General features: G+C 47.8%; 2 protein-coding genes across 2 annotated transcripts; one reads left to right on the top strand and one right to left on the bottom strand.

Annotated features, from left to right (window-relative positions):
• Nucleotides 1-22: 22 nt before the first annotated feature.
• Nucleotides 23-13,986, bottom strand: LOC137898567 (laminin subunit beta-3-like). The gene is made up of 22 exons (XM_068742613.1): nt 13,893-13,986; nt 13,031-13,185; nt 8,065-8,179; nt 7,697-7,770; nt 7,423-7,614; nt 7,182-7,245; nt 6,891-7,102; nt 6,397-6,517; nt 6,087-6,275; nt 5,840-5,995; nt 5,249-5,442; nt 5,027-5,123; nt 3,717-4,092; nt 3,473-3,633; nt 3,181-3,392; nt 2,898-3,104; nt 2,680-2,824; nt 2,387-2,594; nt 2,160-2,301; nt 1,906-2,082; nt 1,191-1,353; nt 23-895 (listed from the first exon to the last, which is right to left on the bottom strand). Exons 1-22 carry the CDS (start codon nt 13,915-13,917, stop codon nt 756-758), a joined length of 3,525 nt encoding a protein of 1,174 aa, XP_068598714.1. The 5' UTR covers nt 13,918-13,986; the 3' UTR covers nt 23-755.
• Nucleotides 13,987-17,558: 3,572 nt separating this feature from the next.
• Nucleotides 17,559-18,992, top strand: g0s2 (G0/G1 switch 2). Its single transcript, XM_068742874.1, has 2 exons — nt 17,559-17,597; nt 18,448-18,992. Exon 2 carries the CDS (start codon nt 18,494-18,496, stop codon nt 18,824-18,826), a length of 333 nt encoding a protein of 110 aa, XP_068598975.1. The 5' UTR covers nt 17,559-17,597; nt 18,448-18,493; the 3' UTR covers nt 18,827-18,992.
• The last annotated feature ends 986 nt before the right edge of the window (nt 18,993-19,978 follow it).

Genomic DNA, 19,978 nt, shown 5'->3' with positions numbered 1-19,978 from the left:
TTAAGACGACTTTATTGTCAGTTAAGAGGTTTTTATTTAAATACTGTGTTTTATGCACAAACAACAGACACAAAGCAGACAAATAAATAGTGCGACGCCCACCCTTTCTGAAGGTTTCCTAAATATAAAGATAAACAATGAAAGTTATAAATAGACATTTGATATGTACTCTGATAAAGTGGAACTTAAAACCATTGTTAAAAAAATTATGATTTCTTATAGCTAATGTTTAACGTACTCCAGTTATTTTAATTTTATTTTAAGACGCGTGAGACAATAGTTTCCTACATTTCCCACAAGTCTTTGGTGTTAGAGTAAACTCCAGAGTTATATACACCTCTTTTATGAAAGTGGACTGGAGTGATGACATCACCCGTGGTCCTGGTGATGCTGGTCATGCTGGTTTTGGTCCAGGTGGTTCTTGTGGTCCTGCATGGTGGTGCTGGTTTTGGACCTGGTGGTCCTAGTGATGCTGGTTTTGGTCCTGGTGGTCCTGGTGATGCTGGTTTTGGTCCTGGTGGTTCTTGTGGTCCTGCATGGTGGTGCTGGTTTTGGTCCTGGTGGTCCTGGTGATGCTGGTTTTGGTCCTGGTGGTCCTGGTGGTGCTGGTTTTGGTCCTGGTGGTTCTTGTGGTCCTGCATGGTGGTGCTGGTTTTGGACCTGGTTGTCCTAGTGATGCTGGTTTTGGTCCTGGTGGTCCTGGTGATGCTGGTTTTGGTCCTGGTGGTGCTGGTTTTGGTCCTGGTGGAGGACCATCAGCCTTGGCAGGTGCTGTGGTCTTTGGCTTTCTTTCGAAGTTGTGCCAAAAGGTCTTGAAGTTTTGCATCGAGTCCGTCGAGCTTCACTGACTTCTGAAGGACTTCATCCTGCAGCTTCCGGAGAGAATCACCTTTACCTGGGAAAGGATGACATCATTCACGGAAGATCCAGTGGAACAAATCCCAACCCGATGTTATGCATAATGCACATCACACCTTTACATTTACGCAACTGAATGCAGCAAATATTTAGACGGCACTGAAACAAACGCCTTTACATGAACAACAGGTTCCAAAATGATGCCACTCAGTGGAGGATCAATAGGATCCTTTCACTTAAATAAAGCCTGATCCAAACTCCAACTAGTGTTACTGGTCAGACGGGCTCTGCTGCTAAACCGAGTCAGAATCTGAGAACCGACGACGCATTACCTTCCAGAGCCTTCAGCATGTTGTCAGTGGAGTTGGCCAGAAGTCCAGCATCGTTCTGTAACTTCGTTAGTCGATCCCCGACCGATCCAGCGTCCCCACCCGGAACGCTGGGAGGAGCGGCGTCTTTGAGACCCTTCAACAGCTTCTCCAAAGACATCAGTTCCTACGAGCAACCAGAGAGCTTTGGATCAGCGCAGTCACAAAGACTTATGTAGCCCTGGACGGAACAGGACCTGAATCTGGAGAATCTGGAGAGCCGGTTCGGTTAATCTAATCGTCAGAAGCACCAGGATCCAAATTGGATTTGAAAAGAAGAGACTTTGACTCCTTTAGGACCTCGGATGATTCTGGAAACTGTCTGTTTGTCTTGTCTGTTAGCAACAAAACTCAACTCAACATGCACATTTAATATTAAGAGATTTCAAACAGGCGTCGTAACTCCTAAACTAATAATGATATCAACGTGAATCCAGTTGCTAAATGTTTGTTTTCATGGTTAAGGAGTCTAAAAATAGAGATAAAATAAATGTCGGACCTTTATTGTTGGTGTAAATCACCATCGAGCGGGACTGAGCTGCTTGGCGGAGGTCGGCGCTCTCCGAGTGCTTTTCTACTTTTATGTTTATTTCCATTTTCTAAAGTTGAAGACAAGTCCCGTTTTTTGACGTCGCTGCTGCGTGAGCTTCGCCTCGTGTTTACGTCACATTTCCCTCACCTCGTCTGCGAGGCCCGCTTCATCTGCGGCGTCGTCCGCCTCATCCTGCGCGTCCCGCGCCAGCCGGTCTGCGTTCCTCAGCAGGCTTCTGAGCCCTTCCAGTTGAGGCGTCATTGGCCGTATCAGCTTTGAGACATCGTCCAGAGCCCTCTGTGCTGGGTCCAGCTGGCCTGCCACCTGGACGAAAGCGCCGGGGCTCAGTCTCACCTGGCGCTTAGCAAACAACCGCCGCTTGACGTCTCCGCGGATCCCACCTTTGTGAAGTTGTTGTTCAGGTTGTCCGTCAGGTCTACGCTGTTCCGCAGCTTGTCCTGCAGATTGGTGAGGGAGTCCTCCAGAGAACTTAAGTCCGAAGGCAACTTGTCCACATCGGCTTTGGCGTCCAACGCAGTGTCTCTGAAAGTGTGTAAGCATTTTGCATCACTGTGACGTCGTCATCGTCAGATGATTGTTTGGCCTGCTCCTGGAGGGCGGGGCCCACCTGGCATCCTGGGCCTCCTTCAGCAGTTTCCTGGCCGCGTCCAGCTGTGGCTTGGCCTGGTTCAGGGCGTCCGAGCTGTCAAGCAGGTTTGCTGACAGATTCTTCAGCTCCTGCAGCTTGTTCTTCAGAGCAGCCAGGCTGAGAGGCAGCTTGGTTTTCAGGATCCAGTCGCTGATGTCCTGGATGTAAGTCAGGTTGGAGGCCAGGTCTGCTCAGACACACGCAGGAAACGTTGGAGCGATAAACCCGACCGAACCTGAAACCCCCACCCTCCGCGCTGGGACAGCGTTTACCTAACGGGTCATTCTTGAGGTCCTTCACAACATCACGCGTCTCCTTTAGATCGTCCTCCAGCTCGTTTCTGACCTGCTTCATGTTCTTGGACAGTTTCTCCGCAGACTCACGCACCTGATTGGTCTTGTCCTGCGTTTGCTGCAGCTGGACGTAATTGACACAGACTTGTAAATTATTCATGAATGAAAGCGGCATCAGGGAGAGGGCGCGGCCTCACCTTCTCTGCGGCCTCTGTGATCTTCCTGCTCAGCCTGCCCAGTTGGTCTTTCACATCCTCAGCGTCAGAGTCGGCCTTCTTGCTCAGAGGCAGGGCCCCTACGCACCTCTGGCCCTCCTTGCAAGGTGGGGCTCCCTCCGGCGGGCACAGATCCCCACCCTCACACTGGCGAGGGGTGCAGGGCTCGGTCCGAACGCTGCCACACACCTGGGAAGTTACAGTTCATTCAGCCCTGAAGTCAATGCTTGGGCAGAAGTTCACCGACAGAAGTCCGGTATCGGACCTGTTTGGCGACCGGAGTGAGGTCTGGTTGCGAAGCCATGCTCTGGCTCAGCTGGTCCAGGTCTCTGGTGTTGACCGGCTGCACCTGGTTCTGACGGTCACGGGTCTCTTCTCTGACATCGGCGGACTCCTTCACCGTGTCCTCGCTGTCGCTCACTTTCTTTGCAGCGTCTGTCGACTCATTGTAGGCTTTCTGGATGGCAGCGAGTGCTCCTGGAGAGAGGAGATTAGAGGAGGTGCACAAATGCTTCGGGAATAATCCACGCGTGGGGGGGCGTGTCTCTGTTTAAGACCTGTGTTATTTGAACCGATGGACTTGTCCAATGCCGTTTTCTTGGCCTTGGCCTCCACTGTGAGGCGGTCCAGCAGATCCTGTAGTCTGTCCAGCTCCGAGTCCAGACCAGGAGTTCTTGTCAAGGATGGAAGCTCATTGTTAACTTTGTCCACCTGGTCCCTGTGACACACAAACAACAGTTGAAAACATTTTTCCACATTCGAGCAGTAAAGATTCAAAGCCGTGACTCAGCAGTGTCTCACCTGAGCCGGTCGAGCTGGGACAAGGCATCATCCACCTGGCTGGTGGTATTGGGCGGCAGGGAGATGGTGTTCCTGATCAGATCCAGGATCACCTCCAGGTCACGGATGCGAGGTCCAAAACCGTCAAGATCGCCAGCGCCTCCTGGACGAGTAGGGAGGCCAGAGGAAAGTCTGTCCAGAGCTGAGCTGAGGTTCCCCCTCTGGGCGTCGAGGGTGAAGAAGCAGGAGGGGCACGCCTCACAGGTAGGGAAGGAGTCACAGTGACCACGACTGCAGGAGTCACATCGGAGCCCAGTGACACCTGGCCGGCACAGACACGCCCCCGTCTGCTTGTCACAGACTTGTGGAAGAGTTCCTTTGGCATCGCAGCGGCACCCTGCAGAGAAACCGAAGTTGAGTCAGGAACACTTAAAGATCCCCCCCACACATCCGAGACTGCAGGCCGGACGGGTTCTGGTGGCTTCTTTTCTTAGTTCTAGTTCTGGTTTGGGCGTAAAAAAACATATGCCCGCATTTTTCAGCATTTGTTTGGGCTGGGATCGAAGAATGATGTTGCATTTTATTGTAAGTCTTGCATCCCAGGTAGCCGAAAAAACCAAACCGGACCGATCCTCCTGCACCACAGTATCCGATTCCAGCAGTGTGTGAGCCGTTTGAATGCGCTACAAGAGGATGGACTGGCCTTTAATGTGGACGTTGCACATATCTGCTCTTGTTGACGTGTTATCACACCTGTAAGCAGTCGTTCCTGAACAACGGTTATCGTGACAAAAAGTTTTTTATTCTCAATATGCATTGTTGAGTCACTTGCGGTGGGGTGTTGCATGCCACCTCTCTAAGCCCGCCCTAATTTAGTCTCCGCCTCCTTCCCAACAGGTGTGGCTGATCAGCAATCAGTGTCCATAAAGAGGAGGAAGGACCAGCTGCTCGCAGCAGCAGCGATGCTGGTGGCGCTCACGTGGCTCTGGATGAGGTTTATCTCGACTGGATTGTCTTAGACTCTTCAGGTTTCAAGTTGGTCCCGGTTGTTGAGTCGATAAAGGATTGTGTTCTTTTTTTATTTGCAGTTCATGGTCTCTCATTAAATACGTCAGAAAGAGATTAAATAACACGTCTCACAGAGGGGGGGGGAGGGGCTTATGCAGGAATTAGATGCACATAAAATATTTAGACATGTCAAGTACGGGCGGTTAGATAACAATACAGGCCAGTTTTGATGACTTTCCAAAAATGTCAATCCTCAATCAACAAAACCAAAAAACGACAACCTCCCAACAATAAATGTGTGACATCACAGAGGGCTGACTCACGTCGACAGCCTGAAAGCGGGTCTCCGTACGAGTTGTCTGGACACTCAGTACATGTCCGGCCTCCGAAGTTGGGTCTGCACGCACACTGACCCGTCACCTGGAAAGACACGGCTGAATTTGGCACCATTAACAAGTACAAATACGACCGGCAACCAGGGGAGCAGCAGCCGTGATTGATGTTTAGCGCTGGGCTCGATGGAACCGGTCACTGGCGAGGCGTACCTGGTCGCAGGTATCATTGTACGAGTTGGTGGGGTCACACCAACAGAGTTCACAGTGTTCTGAGAGGAATGGCTTCCAGTAGCGTTCGGAGCACTCGTCACAGGTAAGGCCGTGGAAGCGGAGGCGACAGGGACACTGGCCGGTTACCGGGTCACAGAGGTCCGACAGAGACCCGTCTGGAGAACAGGAACATTCTAGAATATGAGGAAACGTCTGAGTTACAGGTCTGAGCATCATCAGGGCCCATAGCTAACGGGTCAAAGCAGCAGCTAAAGGGTCGCAGTGAAAATATGATCAAAACATTTTCAGCTATGAAAGAAATTATATAATAAATAATAATAGGTTTGGGAAATGTGGGGAGAGAGAGGAAGTGGAAGAAGAAGAACTCTCAGCAGCGTTGAGAGTTCTCCTAATCGTCTGAAGAAAACGGAATATCCCGACACCCAGAGGCCGTGAGATCACCATAAGACTTCACCGTAGCCTCCGAGCTAACAGCATTAGCACAGGCCCCATCAAGCACAAATGTTTGTGACCTAACGTCGCCTGCAGGGGAGCAGGTGAGCGGGGAACGACTCTGAAAAGGTGACTCACTGGAGCAGCCCAGAGGGTTGGAGGCGCTCAGGCCGTAGTGGCCTTTCTTACAGCGGTCGCAGCGAGGGCCTTCGACGTTGCCTTTGCACCGACAGGGGTCGCTGTTGTCGTCACACTGGCCCCCGTCCACCGACCCCTCGGCGCTGCAGATGCATCCTGGCAGCAGCAGCACAGACAGCACAAACGTGAGGGCCCCGCCCACTTTAGAGTATTTTCCAGCGATGCTGGGCGCCTTGACGATACCTACCAATGCAGGCATCGGGGCGGTTCATTTGGCTGCGAGGGTTCGGCTGGTAGCCCGGGGCACACTGCTCACACTTGGGTCCAGCAGTGTGGTGCATGCAACCCTCACACACCCCCCCGCTCCTCCGCCCGCTGGCGTCGTACACCGACTGGTCGAACCGGCAGCGCTGGGCGTGGTTGTTACACTCGCAGCCTGGGGAGAGGGTTTGGGGTCAGTTCAGCGGGACTGTTTCTTTTTACCTCATTAACTTCATCGATATCCTCCTGGCGGCCCGGTTTAGAGGGACCAGTAGCAGATTCAGGTGACGCCTTACGTTGGCAGGTGTGGGCGTCGCCCTCCTCGGCGGCTCTCCAGGGCAGGTCGTTGTAGAGGTCAGCGCAGCGCTCACAGTTCACACCTGCGGTGTTATGCTGACAGTCACACTGAGGACTCACCTGCAGAGAGGCGGGCAGAAGATGCTAACGGGACGATCGATTGAAGCGCGGCTGTGATCGATCGAGGATCGATGGGGTACAGGTGTACCCAATATTTGTACAGGAAGCTGGATGCGGCTTTGTGTCAAACTGACATTGGCTTTTTAGCTCAGAACTGTTTCCAACTCGCTGAGCAAAGGTCGCAAACGGCAGAAAAAAAGAATCAGGTCAGACGTGTTTACCGGCCTTCCTGCAGCCAGGACGGCTAAAGAAGCTGCTTTTTGGTGTCCATTGTTCAGCAAATTGATCCGTCATCAGCAAATTACCCCTTGCATGATGTCTGGTGTCAGGACCGGCATTTGACCGTCCAGGAGGAAACTACTACCCAACATACCTGCACGCCGTTGGACGGGCCGTTGGACGGGCCGTTGGACGGGCCGTTGGACGTCTCCGGCAGGCACCGGTTGGCGTGTCCGTGGCACAGACAGCTGCCCATCACCTTCATCTCCTTGAGCGCGTAAAATCTACTGAGAGCTCTTCCGGGCAGACGCGGCACATCTCCGAGTCCCGTCATCCTCACCCTCAGCCCCGTTAACCCCGACACTTCTGTGGAGGAGATTGACTGCGTCACTCAAGGGTCACGACCTTTAGATGGGGCCGTGCCGGACCCTGACGGGGGTCTTACCCTCAATTTTCTTGCTTCTCGGCGCTGGGACGTTAGCATACTGACGCAAAGGACTGAACTGGAACTGGAGAAGCAAAAACATGAATACAAATGTTTTTAACATAACGGCAAGATTTCAGGAAAACAAAAACCTCTAGTGTAAATACAGAAAGCAAATAAGCTTCCGAGCCGGAATAATAAATCACACATAATGACATCATGAAGCAATTTAATTCCCAATAATCAGGCTGTTGGTTCTCACTGTCTGATCCTGGTATGGATTCGCTCCGGTTGGGGGCAGCGGGTGGCAGTATGTGTCGTTCACGGTGAGCGGGACCGTCCTGGGAACGCCAGGAAAAGTTTTCTGACAGTCGGTAGCCAAGTAGAGAACGGGCTGCCATGTGTTTCCCTTATCCAACGTCTTCTCGACGATAAAGTCGCTGGGACGAGGCCCCTGCAAAGAAAAATGAAGGCAGGATTCGAGGGTTCAAATGTGTGCGGCTGGAACGCTGAGCCGAAGCTGAAGACAAACAGACCTTGAAGCTGAGCACCAGGTTGTCCAGCTGGAACAGGTCGCCCAGGTCCAACTCCAGAGTGACTGGGCTCACCTCTAGGAGAAACCAGCAGAGCAGCATTCCCATTAGGATCACCAAATGTAAACAGAGTGGAATTAAAACCAGATTCCTGGGATGGAAAGAAACGTTTAATCCAGCTCAGAAAGATTTACTGATATAGATTGTGGGTTGGGATTATTTTTACTTATGCAGGTTAAAAAACCCCAAAAGATCTGAGTACTGTACTGTTTACTATCGTGTGGTTTTATGTACCGCCGCCAGGGGGCACTGTTCTGAACGTTTTAGTCCGCAAAAAAAAATCATATTTTTATGTTCCTTTTATTGCCCACCTTTCCTGGACTGCCACCACCGGTCAGGTGCAGAACTGGACAGGACGTCCTGGACGGTATGGGCCAGTGGACCCTTTGGGTTCCTGGAGTCACATGGACAACACTTCATCCTCCTCTGAAACACAACCATCACCAAATAACACCATTAATAGCTTGGTTAATATCATTTAACATTCAGATGAAGGGGCTGTAGACGTGACAATCGAAGTCGTCGGGTCAACAAGGAAATGTTTGCTCGTTCACTCCAACGCGAGTGCCAAGTGTCCTGAACTAACCCGTGGACCTGAGAGCAACTTTCACGTTTGCCTTCCTGCCAGGTAAAGATAAAACGTGTCACAGAAAATCAATGCGACTCGGACGGGAGGAGGCCAGATGATATTTTCAGCTTTGCTTTGTGTAACAAGAGTTTTGAAAGAGCAGGTGAACAACCCGGGGGGGGGTTAACTTTGACCCACTAACAGAAATACTGGACCTCAGAAAGTCCTTGGTGTCAGACAGTATGTAGAATTAAGAATCCAAAAAACCAGATGACTTTCACTCAGGACACTGAAGGTAATGTCCCGCGATAAGATTTTATTTGATCAGATAAATGGTGGTGAGATTTAGATACCAAAAGAGAAATAAACGTAGCGGGTTATTTTTAGGTTGCAAAAATACTTGCCTGCATTTAGGTGACAAACATGCCTCCAGACATTTAGATTACAAAATACTTGATTACATTTAAGCAACTACAATCAAATGTATGGTTTGGATCTGGATTAGATCAAGTTTAGATTAGGTTAAGATGAGGAAGAGGAGGAAGAGGAGGAAGCGCTGCCCTTCATAAACACATCACATTAACATGGATCATGAGGAAATGAAATTTCAGAATTCCAACAAAATTCAGACCAACATAATGTAAATTTGTCAACATTTAAACAAACAAGCTTAAAGAGGGTTTAGAACCAATAATGTGGATTTTTAGTGAAATCACCTGTTATGGATCCACCTCTGATCAACTTTGTGCTACTGAATGTCTGATAGCCGTTGTCAATATTTACCAGACCCTCCCGTGCCCTCGTCTGGCACGCAGACCTTGGCGGCGTTCCCTCTGGGAAAATTACTTACAGCTGCTTACCGGAAACAATCTGGTGATTTTCCATCCAGGACCTCAGCCACGGTGAGATGATCAACACCCACCGATCATACTCACTGATCACACTCACTGATCACACTCACTGATCACACTCACTGATCACACTCACTGATCACACTCACCGATCACACTCACTGATCACACTCACTGATCACACTCACTGATCACACTCACCGATCACACTCACTGATCACACTCACTGATCACACCCACTGATCACACCTAACCCACTGATCACACTCACTGTAACTCGGCTCCGGATAATGGATGGATTTTATGAACTCAAGGATTATCGATCTCTGATTTTTTGCCCTGCTTTGATCTATCCTTATTTGGATCAAAGATAGATCACCCACAAACATCCCACTCTGGGGGAGGGACCACTGCTCCACGTAAAACTCCGTCGTCCCGTCTGTGGATGCATGGATATTGATTTCTGTCTGAAGGACCTCTCGTGTCTTCCCACATCGCCAGTGAATAAATGATTGATAAGAACAGGTTTTATTCCAAACAGTCTGCACCACATCACAGAGATGATATCTAACGCTGGCAAATCATTACCGATTCCTGTTTGGTGTTATCGATGCTATAAATCAATAATATGCTACCAGAGAAATGAATCTTTAAATCATTAACATTAGGAGCAGCGGCGATCAGTTAGTAAACACACAGGGGGGGGGGTTAGTTCTACTAATCTGTAGGTATTATGCTAAACTAGGCTAATCTAATGCACAGTTTTCTCATTCAAACGTGTGCTTGGTGGGTTTTGTGATATATATTTCTTCATGGTCTCTAACAAGAACGTTCCATTCCAGCTGTTTGTTTATTTGTTTATTTTTGTTTGTTTTAGCTGCGTTGCCCAAAAACAACTGTGCAGCGCCCCCACGCGGCCCCTCCTCTCCCTATCCCAGCTGCACCGCTGATCGATAACCTCACGTTTAACACTTGTTCTATAAAAGTGCAAATCTCTTTCATGGTGTCAACGAGTTCCTTTTATCTAATCTCAGGTGATGACCTAAAACCACCTCAAAGGCTCAGGTGTGTCTGTCGCTTTTACTGGGAGCTTCAGGTGAACTTTGTAAGCGAAGGCGATTCCACGTGGCGTTATCCTCCAAGGTTTCATATTGCTGCATGAAATGGAGATGAATCAATTAAAAATGTCCAAATCTGAGCCCGGTCCGTACCAGAACCATCCTCACCGGGGCTGAGGGCGCCACCGACTAAAGATGATGCACCTTCCTCCTCGTTTTACTCACGATGATAAAGAACAAAATCCTGCAATTCCAGAATTAAACGAGAAAATCACTCATGGAGCACAGACCTCCCCCAAGCAGCTCGTCCCCCTCCTAACTGGATCTACACCGTCCACATGGTGATCTGGATCAGCACCAAAAGGTTCTAGATTGTTCTTGGTATCTTTATACACCAACCATGAAAAGTCAAAGTGAATCAGAGTTTGTGTATTTTTAACTAATTCTTGAATCCATAAATGGGTTTTAATGTTAAAATGTAATATTTGTTCCTGACCTCATTCTGGATCAGAACCAGAAGACATGTTTCATGATGGTTCATATCGGACCCCTTTATGAAAATTATAAAAGCCTCCATTATAAGTAAATGGGAAAATCCAGATGTTTTTGTATCCAGAATGGAATCCGGATCGCTCTCAGAATTCAATGGGATCTAAATTAGACCAAGACCCATCTTCAGATTTTTTTTCATTAAGATCCATCCAGCAGTTTTTCTGTAATCCTGCTAACAAACAGACAAACAAACAAACGCTGTCAAAAACAAAACCTGACAGAACCCCCTTGGCGGACGTAATAAACATCAGCAGGCCGACAAACACTGTTTGGTTTGTGCCGCCTTTTCGCCTGTGTGCGTCTCACCTGGCCAGGTGAGACGCACACAGACAGGTGTTGCTCGAGGCTTGCTCTCTAGTGGGTGTGGCCCGACTACATTCAGCATCCCCGACAAGACGCGACTCGCCGTGTACGATAACGTTCCATAACACTGCTAGTCATGCGTACGAGTGTGTCAGCAGTGAGGTGCAGGTGAGTGTGTCTGCCCCTCCCCGTCTGGAGGGGGGAGTGGCTCAGGTACAAAAGGAGCGTGTTGCTCAGCCGCTAACACAGGTATCCATAGCCCGAGGCTGGTCCTGCGCATTCTGCCACGCCGAAGGGGGTGCAACGTCAGATCGGTCGTTTTCGATTGACTCGCCGCAGATCTGAATTTTTTGTTTCTACTTCTGTCAGGAGAAAACATCCGTTATTTTAATCCGTAAGTGGAAGAAGTTTGGAACCAGGACTCTTCTTAGAGCCGGCCGCCCGTCTAGACTGAGCGATCGGGAGAAGGGCTTGGTCAGGGTGGCGACTAAGAACCCTGTGTGGAGAGAGGAGAACCATCTCTACAGCGCTTCGCCAACCAGGCCTGTATGGTCGGGAGGTCCGGCCACGCCTTAGTAAAAGCCACCTGAAGGACTCCCAGACCACGAGAAAGAAAATTCTCTGGTCCGATGAGACAAAGATTGAACTCTTTGGCGTGAAACTCTGCGGATGTCCTCGAGCCAGAGCCCAGATTTGATTGAACATTTCTGGAGAGATCTTTAAAATGTCTGCCCCGACGCTCCGTCCAAGGAGCCAGCGACGGAGCGTGAAAACCCAATTCATGGATTCAAAAGTCAGTTAAAAGTACACATAAACTCTGATTCACTTTGACTTTTCATGGTTGGTGTATAAAGATAACAAGAACAATCTAGAACCTTTTGGTGCTGATCCAAATCACCATGTGGATGGCGTAGATCCAGTTAGGAGGGGGGACGAGCTGTTTGGGGGAGATTCCAGAAAACGTTTTTAACATTGTCATCTTGGGGTGCTGCGTGTAGAACATTGAGGAATTAAATACACTTATTCCATTTTGGAATGAGGCTGTACGCTCTATTTCCCCTCTGTCCCATGCGGCTTCATGGACATGATTTTGGCAGCATTAGCGACACGATCCTCCCGTGTTTGAGCAGAAACGAAACCTTTTCAGGGTTGAATCTTGCTCAACAGACGCCCTTTGCCCCAGACATCTTTCAAAATCACCATTAGAATCCAGTTCCTGCTGAGTCAGCAGACGGGCCGGCCAGCGGGATCTGACCCGTGCTGGGGCAGCGGCCGGGTGAAAGCTCTGGTTTAACCGTCAGTACTTTTGAATACCTCTCACGCTTCAGTGGTGTGTTTTCAGGATGTATCCAGAGCCTTTTCTCAAGTTAAAGTACTGATATCACTGTTGGAGTAAAAACAATCTGCTGCGGTAAAAGTCCACCAATGAACATTTCACTCTGGTAAATGGAATCACGATCAGGGAAACTAGAAATCAAAGTACCGGTACTTAAAAGGCCCGGTTTTACTGTTGTTGTATATTATTACATGATTTCATTGTTACCAGCTGGAGCAACCCCAGTAGTCCTGAACCGGGTCAGTCTGGACTCACCAGACCACATGACCTCCAGAGGAAAGCCTGAACTGACCGAGGAGGGGATTCCTTAAGGGTTAATCCCAATCCCTGGAGTTCTCTTCGCTCTGTTCCAGCTTTCACTCTTAAACTGCGACTGATAATAATTTCATTTATGGCTTAATCTTCTGATTATTTTCTCCAAAATGTGGCGAGTTGGTTGCTTTGTCAAAAAACCCTGCAGGGAATAAATTTAATCCTGCATCCGTCCTGCTCATTCTTTTGCCGAGAGTCTTCCCCAATCAGGGAGATTGAGGAGATTGAGCCTCAAATCACGTCTCCACGCACCTGAACTGCGGCGTAGGTGCTTTAAACACAGCCCCGCCCTCCTACCTGCTGGTACGGGGTGCAGTAGACCTCGGAGCCCGTGAGGCCACAGGTGGAGGAGGCGTGCAGCTGCTGAGCCCGGCCCAGGAGGAGGTCATGGTTGGGTGGGTAGCAAGCCCCCCGAGAGCAGTCCGTCTGGGCCTGAGACGCTGCAGCCACGGCTGCCGGGAAGTCAGACAGAAAATATGTCATCGACAGCATCATGACATCACAGGCAGTCATGGCGTTTAGTGTGACGTCATGCAGTCGTACAACAGAATGGGCACAGTTTGTCGTTTTTAACTTTTTAATTTTTGACTACGACAAAAATAGCAAAAATGATCTTGAGCAATCTGGATCAACGAATCAAAACATTTCAATTGTCACCATTAAAGTGATTAACACCGATTCTAAACTCTTTCATGACGTCTTTCGGCAGAACATTTTATGAAAGAAGCGTGCTTTGAAGTCACAGCATCTTAATCACAAACTCCGACGGATCGTCGGTGATTCAAAGAAGGTCTCCTGAAAAGCTGCTTTTTTTTTTCTCCCATCGGTATTTCTCTTAAATGTCCGTGTCAGACCCGAACGCAGCCCGGGCCGATGACATCACGGCGAACAGTTCCTCAGACATGTGCCATCACGACCCAACAGACATGCAGTATGCAGGTTTTCATTCCGAGCCAGGCCTGCAGCAGCCCTGCTCCGGAATGGAGTCATTCCTCGGAACTGGAAGCTGCTGCAGAATCTCACTGGGTGGAAACCTGCATCCTGCCAACTAGTGAGAATACAGAGATTGGAGTTCTAAGGAAAGTCCAAGGTGGAAGTTTCAGGAAAAGGAGGAGGGCATTGAAGAGACACATGAAAATGAAGATCGGGAAAATCTTACCAGCTATGAGTAGAAATAATCTCATGTTGTGGAAAAGTCGTGACCGGATGAGATGAGAAGCACGTCGGCAGCAGAGGATGAATCGATCCGTCGGCTGTATCTCCTGATCAGCTCTGCTGTCTGCTGCAGCGAAACGTGTGCTGCCTTAAGAACAACGTCTCACCTGCAAGGTGAGTCAATGCTTGTCAGAGTCACACCCTTCATCACCACTCCCTCCAGCCCATGAATCAACTCCCCGACAGGAAGACACCGAGGAGTCACCGGGACCGACGAGGAGAGACCAGAGCTCTGCTGCTCGGGTTCATGTGTTCATCCTCTGACACGGACTCTACCTGTACTACCTGTACTACCTGTACTGCATGTACTATCTGTACTACCTGCAGTAAGCCTACCTATACTACCTGTCATCAGCCACAGCCCTGCTTTAGCTGGTCGAGATTAGCATGCTAGCAGCTAAGCACGGACGTGTTTCATGTTTTAAACTTTAAATCCAATTAATATATTTCACCAGATGCATTATGGGTATGTATTCAGTGTATATGACCATATATGCTGAATATTTAACCAGAAAAGCACTCATAGAGCACAGACCTCCTCCAAACAGCTCGTTCCCCTCCTAACTGGATCTACACCGTCCACATGGTGATCTGGATCAGCACCAAAATGTTCTAGATTGTTCTTGGTATCTTTATACACCAACCATGAAAAGTCAAAGTGAATCAGAGTTGATGTGATTCTTGAATCCATAAATGGGTTTTAATGTTAAAATGTAATATTTGTTCCTGACCTCATTCTGGATCAGAACCAGAACACATGTTTCATGATGGTTCATATCGGACCCCTTTATGATTTTGTGAGTGTACCCATGTTTAAACTGTAGGCTATGTGGGATGACTACGTGCACACAGAGTACTATAGGACACAATATATATTCAAGTACTAGCATGAAGTAAATCTTTCAATTCCTTTAATGCTGAACAGGCATGTCTCGGCGTGTCTTCTTACACAATATGGAAAAGTTTATCTGCACTGATCTCATCCTAAAAAGGTAAAGCATGTTTTTAGAACTCGCTCACTGGTGCCCCCCCCCCCCCCCAGGCAGAGCACGCGCCCTGTGGGACGCCTTCAGGCGCCGTCCCGTAGATCATTCCCAGCAGAGGAACGGTGGCCTCGGGCCAGGTGAACACACACCTTATTGTTTTCCTCCAATCTTCGCAGACACACTGACTAAGTCCAAGTGCAGGGTGTGTCTCCCGACTCACACAACACACTCACACACAGGCTGATGCGTACACGCAACTTCAGACAAGTGCAGTCACGACTTCAATGGTTCCGAAGAGGCGCTGCGGCCGGGATTCATTACTCGTTGCAGCCGGATGGAGCCGAGGCCGCTTTATCATCGGAGGGTTTTCTATTCTAGCGTGTAAAGCATTCGATAGTTCCGGGCCACACCACGTCCAAACAGGAGCTTCTACTTCAATCCAACCCTAATTTGAATTCCAACAGGATGCACGTAGCATCAGAACAACTGCCCTAAGGGGTTTCAAAAAAGGAAGAGGAAGTCAGGCGATCCGCTCTCATCTGGATCCTCCTTCTGGCAATTATCAAGAGTGGAAAGAATTCCTGCCGACATCTCTTTTCATGAGAATCAGAGATGTTGTGTAATCCCAAGAACGACACACGCTCGGAGACATCAGTCAAGACAGCGTTGGTGTCGGCTCGGTGTTACCTCCACCAAGGAGGCGCTGTTTTTGATGCCGTTTGTTGTTGTTTTATTTAGCAGGATGACAGAAAAACTGCTGGATGGATCTGGATTTTTTGAAAATCTGAAAAGGGGTCTTGGTCTAACTTAGATCCCATTCAATTTTGAGAGCGATCCGGATACCTGTCTGGGTATAAAATATTACATTTTAACATTAAAACCCATTTATGGATTCAAGAATCAGTTAAAAATACACATCAGCTCTGATTCACTTTCTCTTTTCATGGTTGATGTATAAAGATACCAAGAACAATCTAGAACCTTTTGGTGCTGATCCAGATCACCATGTGGACGGTGTAGATCCAGTTAGGAGGGGGACGAGCTGCTTGGAGGAGGTCTGTGCTCTCTGAGTGCTCTTCTAGTTAGTTTGACAGTTACTCCAGAAACCTCACTGCTGGCCGTTTTCCTGATGAATCAGAGCAGCAGCTCTAAACTGCCCCGCCGGTGTAAACCTGAAGGGTTGTTTGTTCGTCTATCTTGCTTCTCAAACAATCCGAGCAGGGCTGGGCTCCGGCTTCCAGCAGGTCAACAAGTCCTTTTGAAAGTCTCTTGCAAGGAGAAGCGGCTTCACCGGACAGAGTCTCTTTATGCTAATAGCAGCCCAACGCGTGTCGCTCCGGCTCCCTCTCAAGCTCCTTTGACCGATATGATTAGTATCAAGAAAGCCCCCCCACACACACACACACAGAATATTTGGGCCTAGTTCAGGGGTGGGCAAACCTTTTGACTCGTGGGTGACAATGGGTTCTAAAATTTGACAGAGGGGCCGGCATAGGAATAGGTGGATGGAGTGTTTGTGTGAACTAATATAAATGGAATGTAAAAGCCATTACATGAAAGGATTTGGCCTTTTACAGGCAGCATTACAGGGAAAAGGGAAAATGAATGAGATTTATAATAAAATTTAATTTGCATTTAAATGCAGACTTTTCAGAGTCTGCTGGTGATAAATAGAAGAACTGACTTAACGTGGCGTGCTGCAGGTGCAACGTGACATCATCAAGCAGGTAGCCTCCCACCGGTGTGGATAAGCAGAGCTCTGAAATCAGGTGCATCCAGGTCAGCTGCACCGTTCGACAACCTTCCTGTTGTTGCCGTGCCGTCATGCAGAGCGTGCTCGGCCGCACGCCGCCAGCGTGTGATTCGGCATGGACGTCCTGTCCCGTGGGCTGGCCCAGCACAGACCCAGCAGGGTCACTGGGTTGACACAACCTTTCCCCTGATTGGACGCCTGCTGCTGTGGAAGGCTCACATGGACTCGACCAGCCGGAGGGAAACACCTGTTCACCCAACCTGCACGACTTTCAGCCCACCTGCCGCCAGCCGGCATCCGGACAGCGCTCCGTCCTGACGCCTCTGACCAAACTGAACCCGGGCCTGTTGTTCTAGAACTCACAGAATAAATCAGGAAAATAAAGTGTAAAGTAATCAGAGAGAACATTCAGCTTGTTATAACAAAAGGCATTCACCGTCCCTCGAGGAACAGGGGACCAAAAGAAACCCCAAACAATGTTCTTGTGCCGTTTTTACACCTGGACAAAGGTGATGGACGTTTCAACCGCCAATCACGGGACTGAGACGGTGCACCTTCAGGTTGAATCACCTCTAAAAGAGGACACAGCTCATCCAAACCATGTTTAACCCCTGAAACTAGTCACTGCCACACTATTCATAAAGTCACCTTCAAGCACCGACTATGAACAAGCGCTCCCTAACACGAACTATTTATGAAACTCTCCAGTCTTTCATGAGTTTTACACATAAGTGGGTCGAAGTTCATGGCCCACGGCCAGGTTTCTGAGTTTCCCCAAGTCCTCATGAATATTTAGAAGCTGTGACTGCGTGGGAGGAGTCAGCGGGGCTATAAATGAGCACAGAGGCTAGTGAAGTTCACAAACTGGAAAGTCAGGAGTTTGGCTGGTCCGGTACGACAAACCTTTACGGTAAGTTGTTATTCCTTCTTCTGGAACAGGAGTGGAAGCACGAGTTGGATGTGATGGAGGAGTATCTGGAGGTAGATTTAAATGTCACCTGCAAAAACACCTGGAGACATCAGGCGACGTCCGTTTGTTCAATTTACCTCTTCTTCACTTTGTTTTATTTTTTGCAGCAATCGGTGACTAAACTGTAAAATTCATACAGAACCAATCGAGTCCAGGCGGATGTCTTTTTTATTCTGACTGTGTTAAAATGAACAGGTGTTAACGTGTTTTGCATTTCTAATATAAAACTTCTAATATAAAATTTCTAATATAAAATATGTTTTTCTGCTGATCTTAAACCAGCTGATGTTTTTGCTGGCATTTGTTTTTTTTTGTTAGCAGGATTGCAGAAAAACTGCTGGATAGATTTTGCTGAAGAAAAAAAAATCTGAAGATGGGTCTTGGTCTAACTTTAATCCCATTAAATTCTGAGAGTGATCTGGATTGCCTGGATACAAAAAACATCTGGATTGTCCCATTTACTTATAATGGAGGCTTTTATAATAGTTATAAAATAGTTATTTTCATAAAGGAGCCGATATGAACCATCATGAAACATGTCTTCTGGTTCTGATCCAGAATGAGGTCAGGAACAAATATTACATTTTAACATTAAAACCCATTTATGGATTCAAGAATCAGTTAAAAACACACAAACTCTGATTCACTTTCTCTTTTCATGGTTGGTGTATAAAGATACCAAGAACAATCTAGAACCTTTTGGTGCTGATCCAGATCACCATGTGGACGGTGTAGATCCAGTTAGGAGTAAAAACTGTTTCCATTCACAGTTCTTATTGGTTTTCTACAGCTCTACATACAACCATTGCACCTGAACTGGAGTCGAGGCTTTGGAGATGGAAACATTGGAGGAACTGATCCCGTTTGCGAAGGAGATGCTGAGTCAGAAGCCGAGTCGTGGTCTGCTCAGGGTCTACCTGGTGGGTTCGGTGTTTGCGGTGCTGGGGACAGTCATCGGCCTGGTCGAGGCCGTGTGTCGACCTTTCTGTTCCAGCGAGGAGGCGGACGCAGAGATGCTCCTCACGTGGGAGCAAAGAACTGATAAGGTGCGAGGCGGTGTGAGGAACCAGGAGGAGGAGGAGCTGGCTCAGGAAAACGAGGTCACGACCCTCTCCAAGGTTCATGGAGTCAACCAACGGAGCATGGCCAACCGGCTGCATGCGTCCTGAAAGGGTCAGCCGGGATGACCTGCATTCTGGGGAACTGATTTTTGGGGCACTGACTGAAGCTAAAAACCACACAGGTGAGAAGAGGCGGAGCCACTTGTTCACGATGCCTTCAAGCACTGTGGGAAAGGCGTCTTCGTAATCTTTGACACACTGACTGCCAGCATTGAGGAATCATTCAAACAGCGAAGTTGGGATTTGAGGAGAAACTGAAGGCAGCATTGCGCTGTGTTTTGCTGCTGTGCAGCGCCACCTGGTGTCTGGTGGATATATATACTGATCAGCCGTACAAACTGAAAATATTGTGTGTACAAATCTGTAAATAATATGCAACGTTTTTCATACAAATAAAGTTCATTTTATATATTATGTCTGAGTTTTGACTAATTTGACGGCTTCAAACATTTCTTGGACCTTTAAGTAAGTGTCCGTCTGCCACTCACTACTTTTGCATATAACGGATGTGTTTGTTATTCATGAAGGAACCTTCAACTAAAGGGATCTACTTCAGAGCATAATTACAAAACAATAATCCAACAGATATTTATTTTGTAAAAAAAAAGGCAGAGTCATTAATTATGCAGATTATTATGCCCCAACATACCCACTGTTTATCCAGCTGAATATATTAAAATGAAATGACTTAGTCAATCTCAACACAGCTGTGGTTATGTTCAGGGTTCACAATAACAATCTTCCAGACTGTATCCAAAAAAGGTTCAAACACAGAGAGACCGGGTATAATTTCATATCTATCAAAAAAAGAGAAGCGAGAGCAAACACTAAATGCAGATCCGTCTCAGTTAGAGGAGTAAATTTATGGAATAGCCTGGATGACACATTAAAGAACTCTACAACAGTATAATCATTTAAAAAAAGGTTTAAATCCAACGTCATTCGTGGTTATGCAGCACTAAACATCGAAACTCTGTCTGTTTTACATTTTGGTTTTTTGGTTTGTTTTGTGTGTTGTTGTTTTTTTACATTACACTGATTGATTGGGACCATAATCAACTAAAGAAATGGGCATATAACTAAAATGAATTTATTTTGTAAAAAAATTGATATAGAAATTATATATACATATTTTTTGTTTATCTTGCTGATTTTTGCAAATGCTGTAAGTTCGGTTGCGTTCGTTCAACCAAAAATTTC

The sequence above is a fragment of the Brachionichthys hirsutus genome, chromosome 8 (genome assembly GCF_040956055.1).
Source record: "Brachionichthys hirsutus isolate HB-005 chromosome 8, CSIRO-AGI_Bhir_v1, whole genome shotgun sequence".
Lineage (NCBI taxonomy): Eukaryota > Metazoa > Chordata > Actinopteri > Lophiiformes > Brachionichthyidae > Brachionichthys > Brachionichthys hirsutus.
This window is presented reverse-complemented; position numbering and strand designations above follow the sequence as displayed.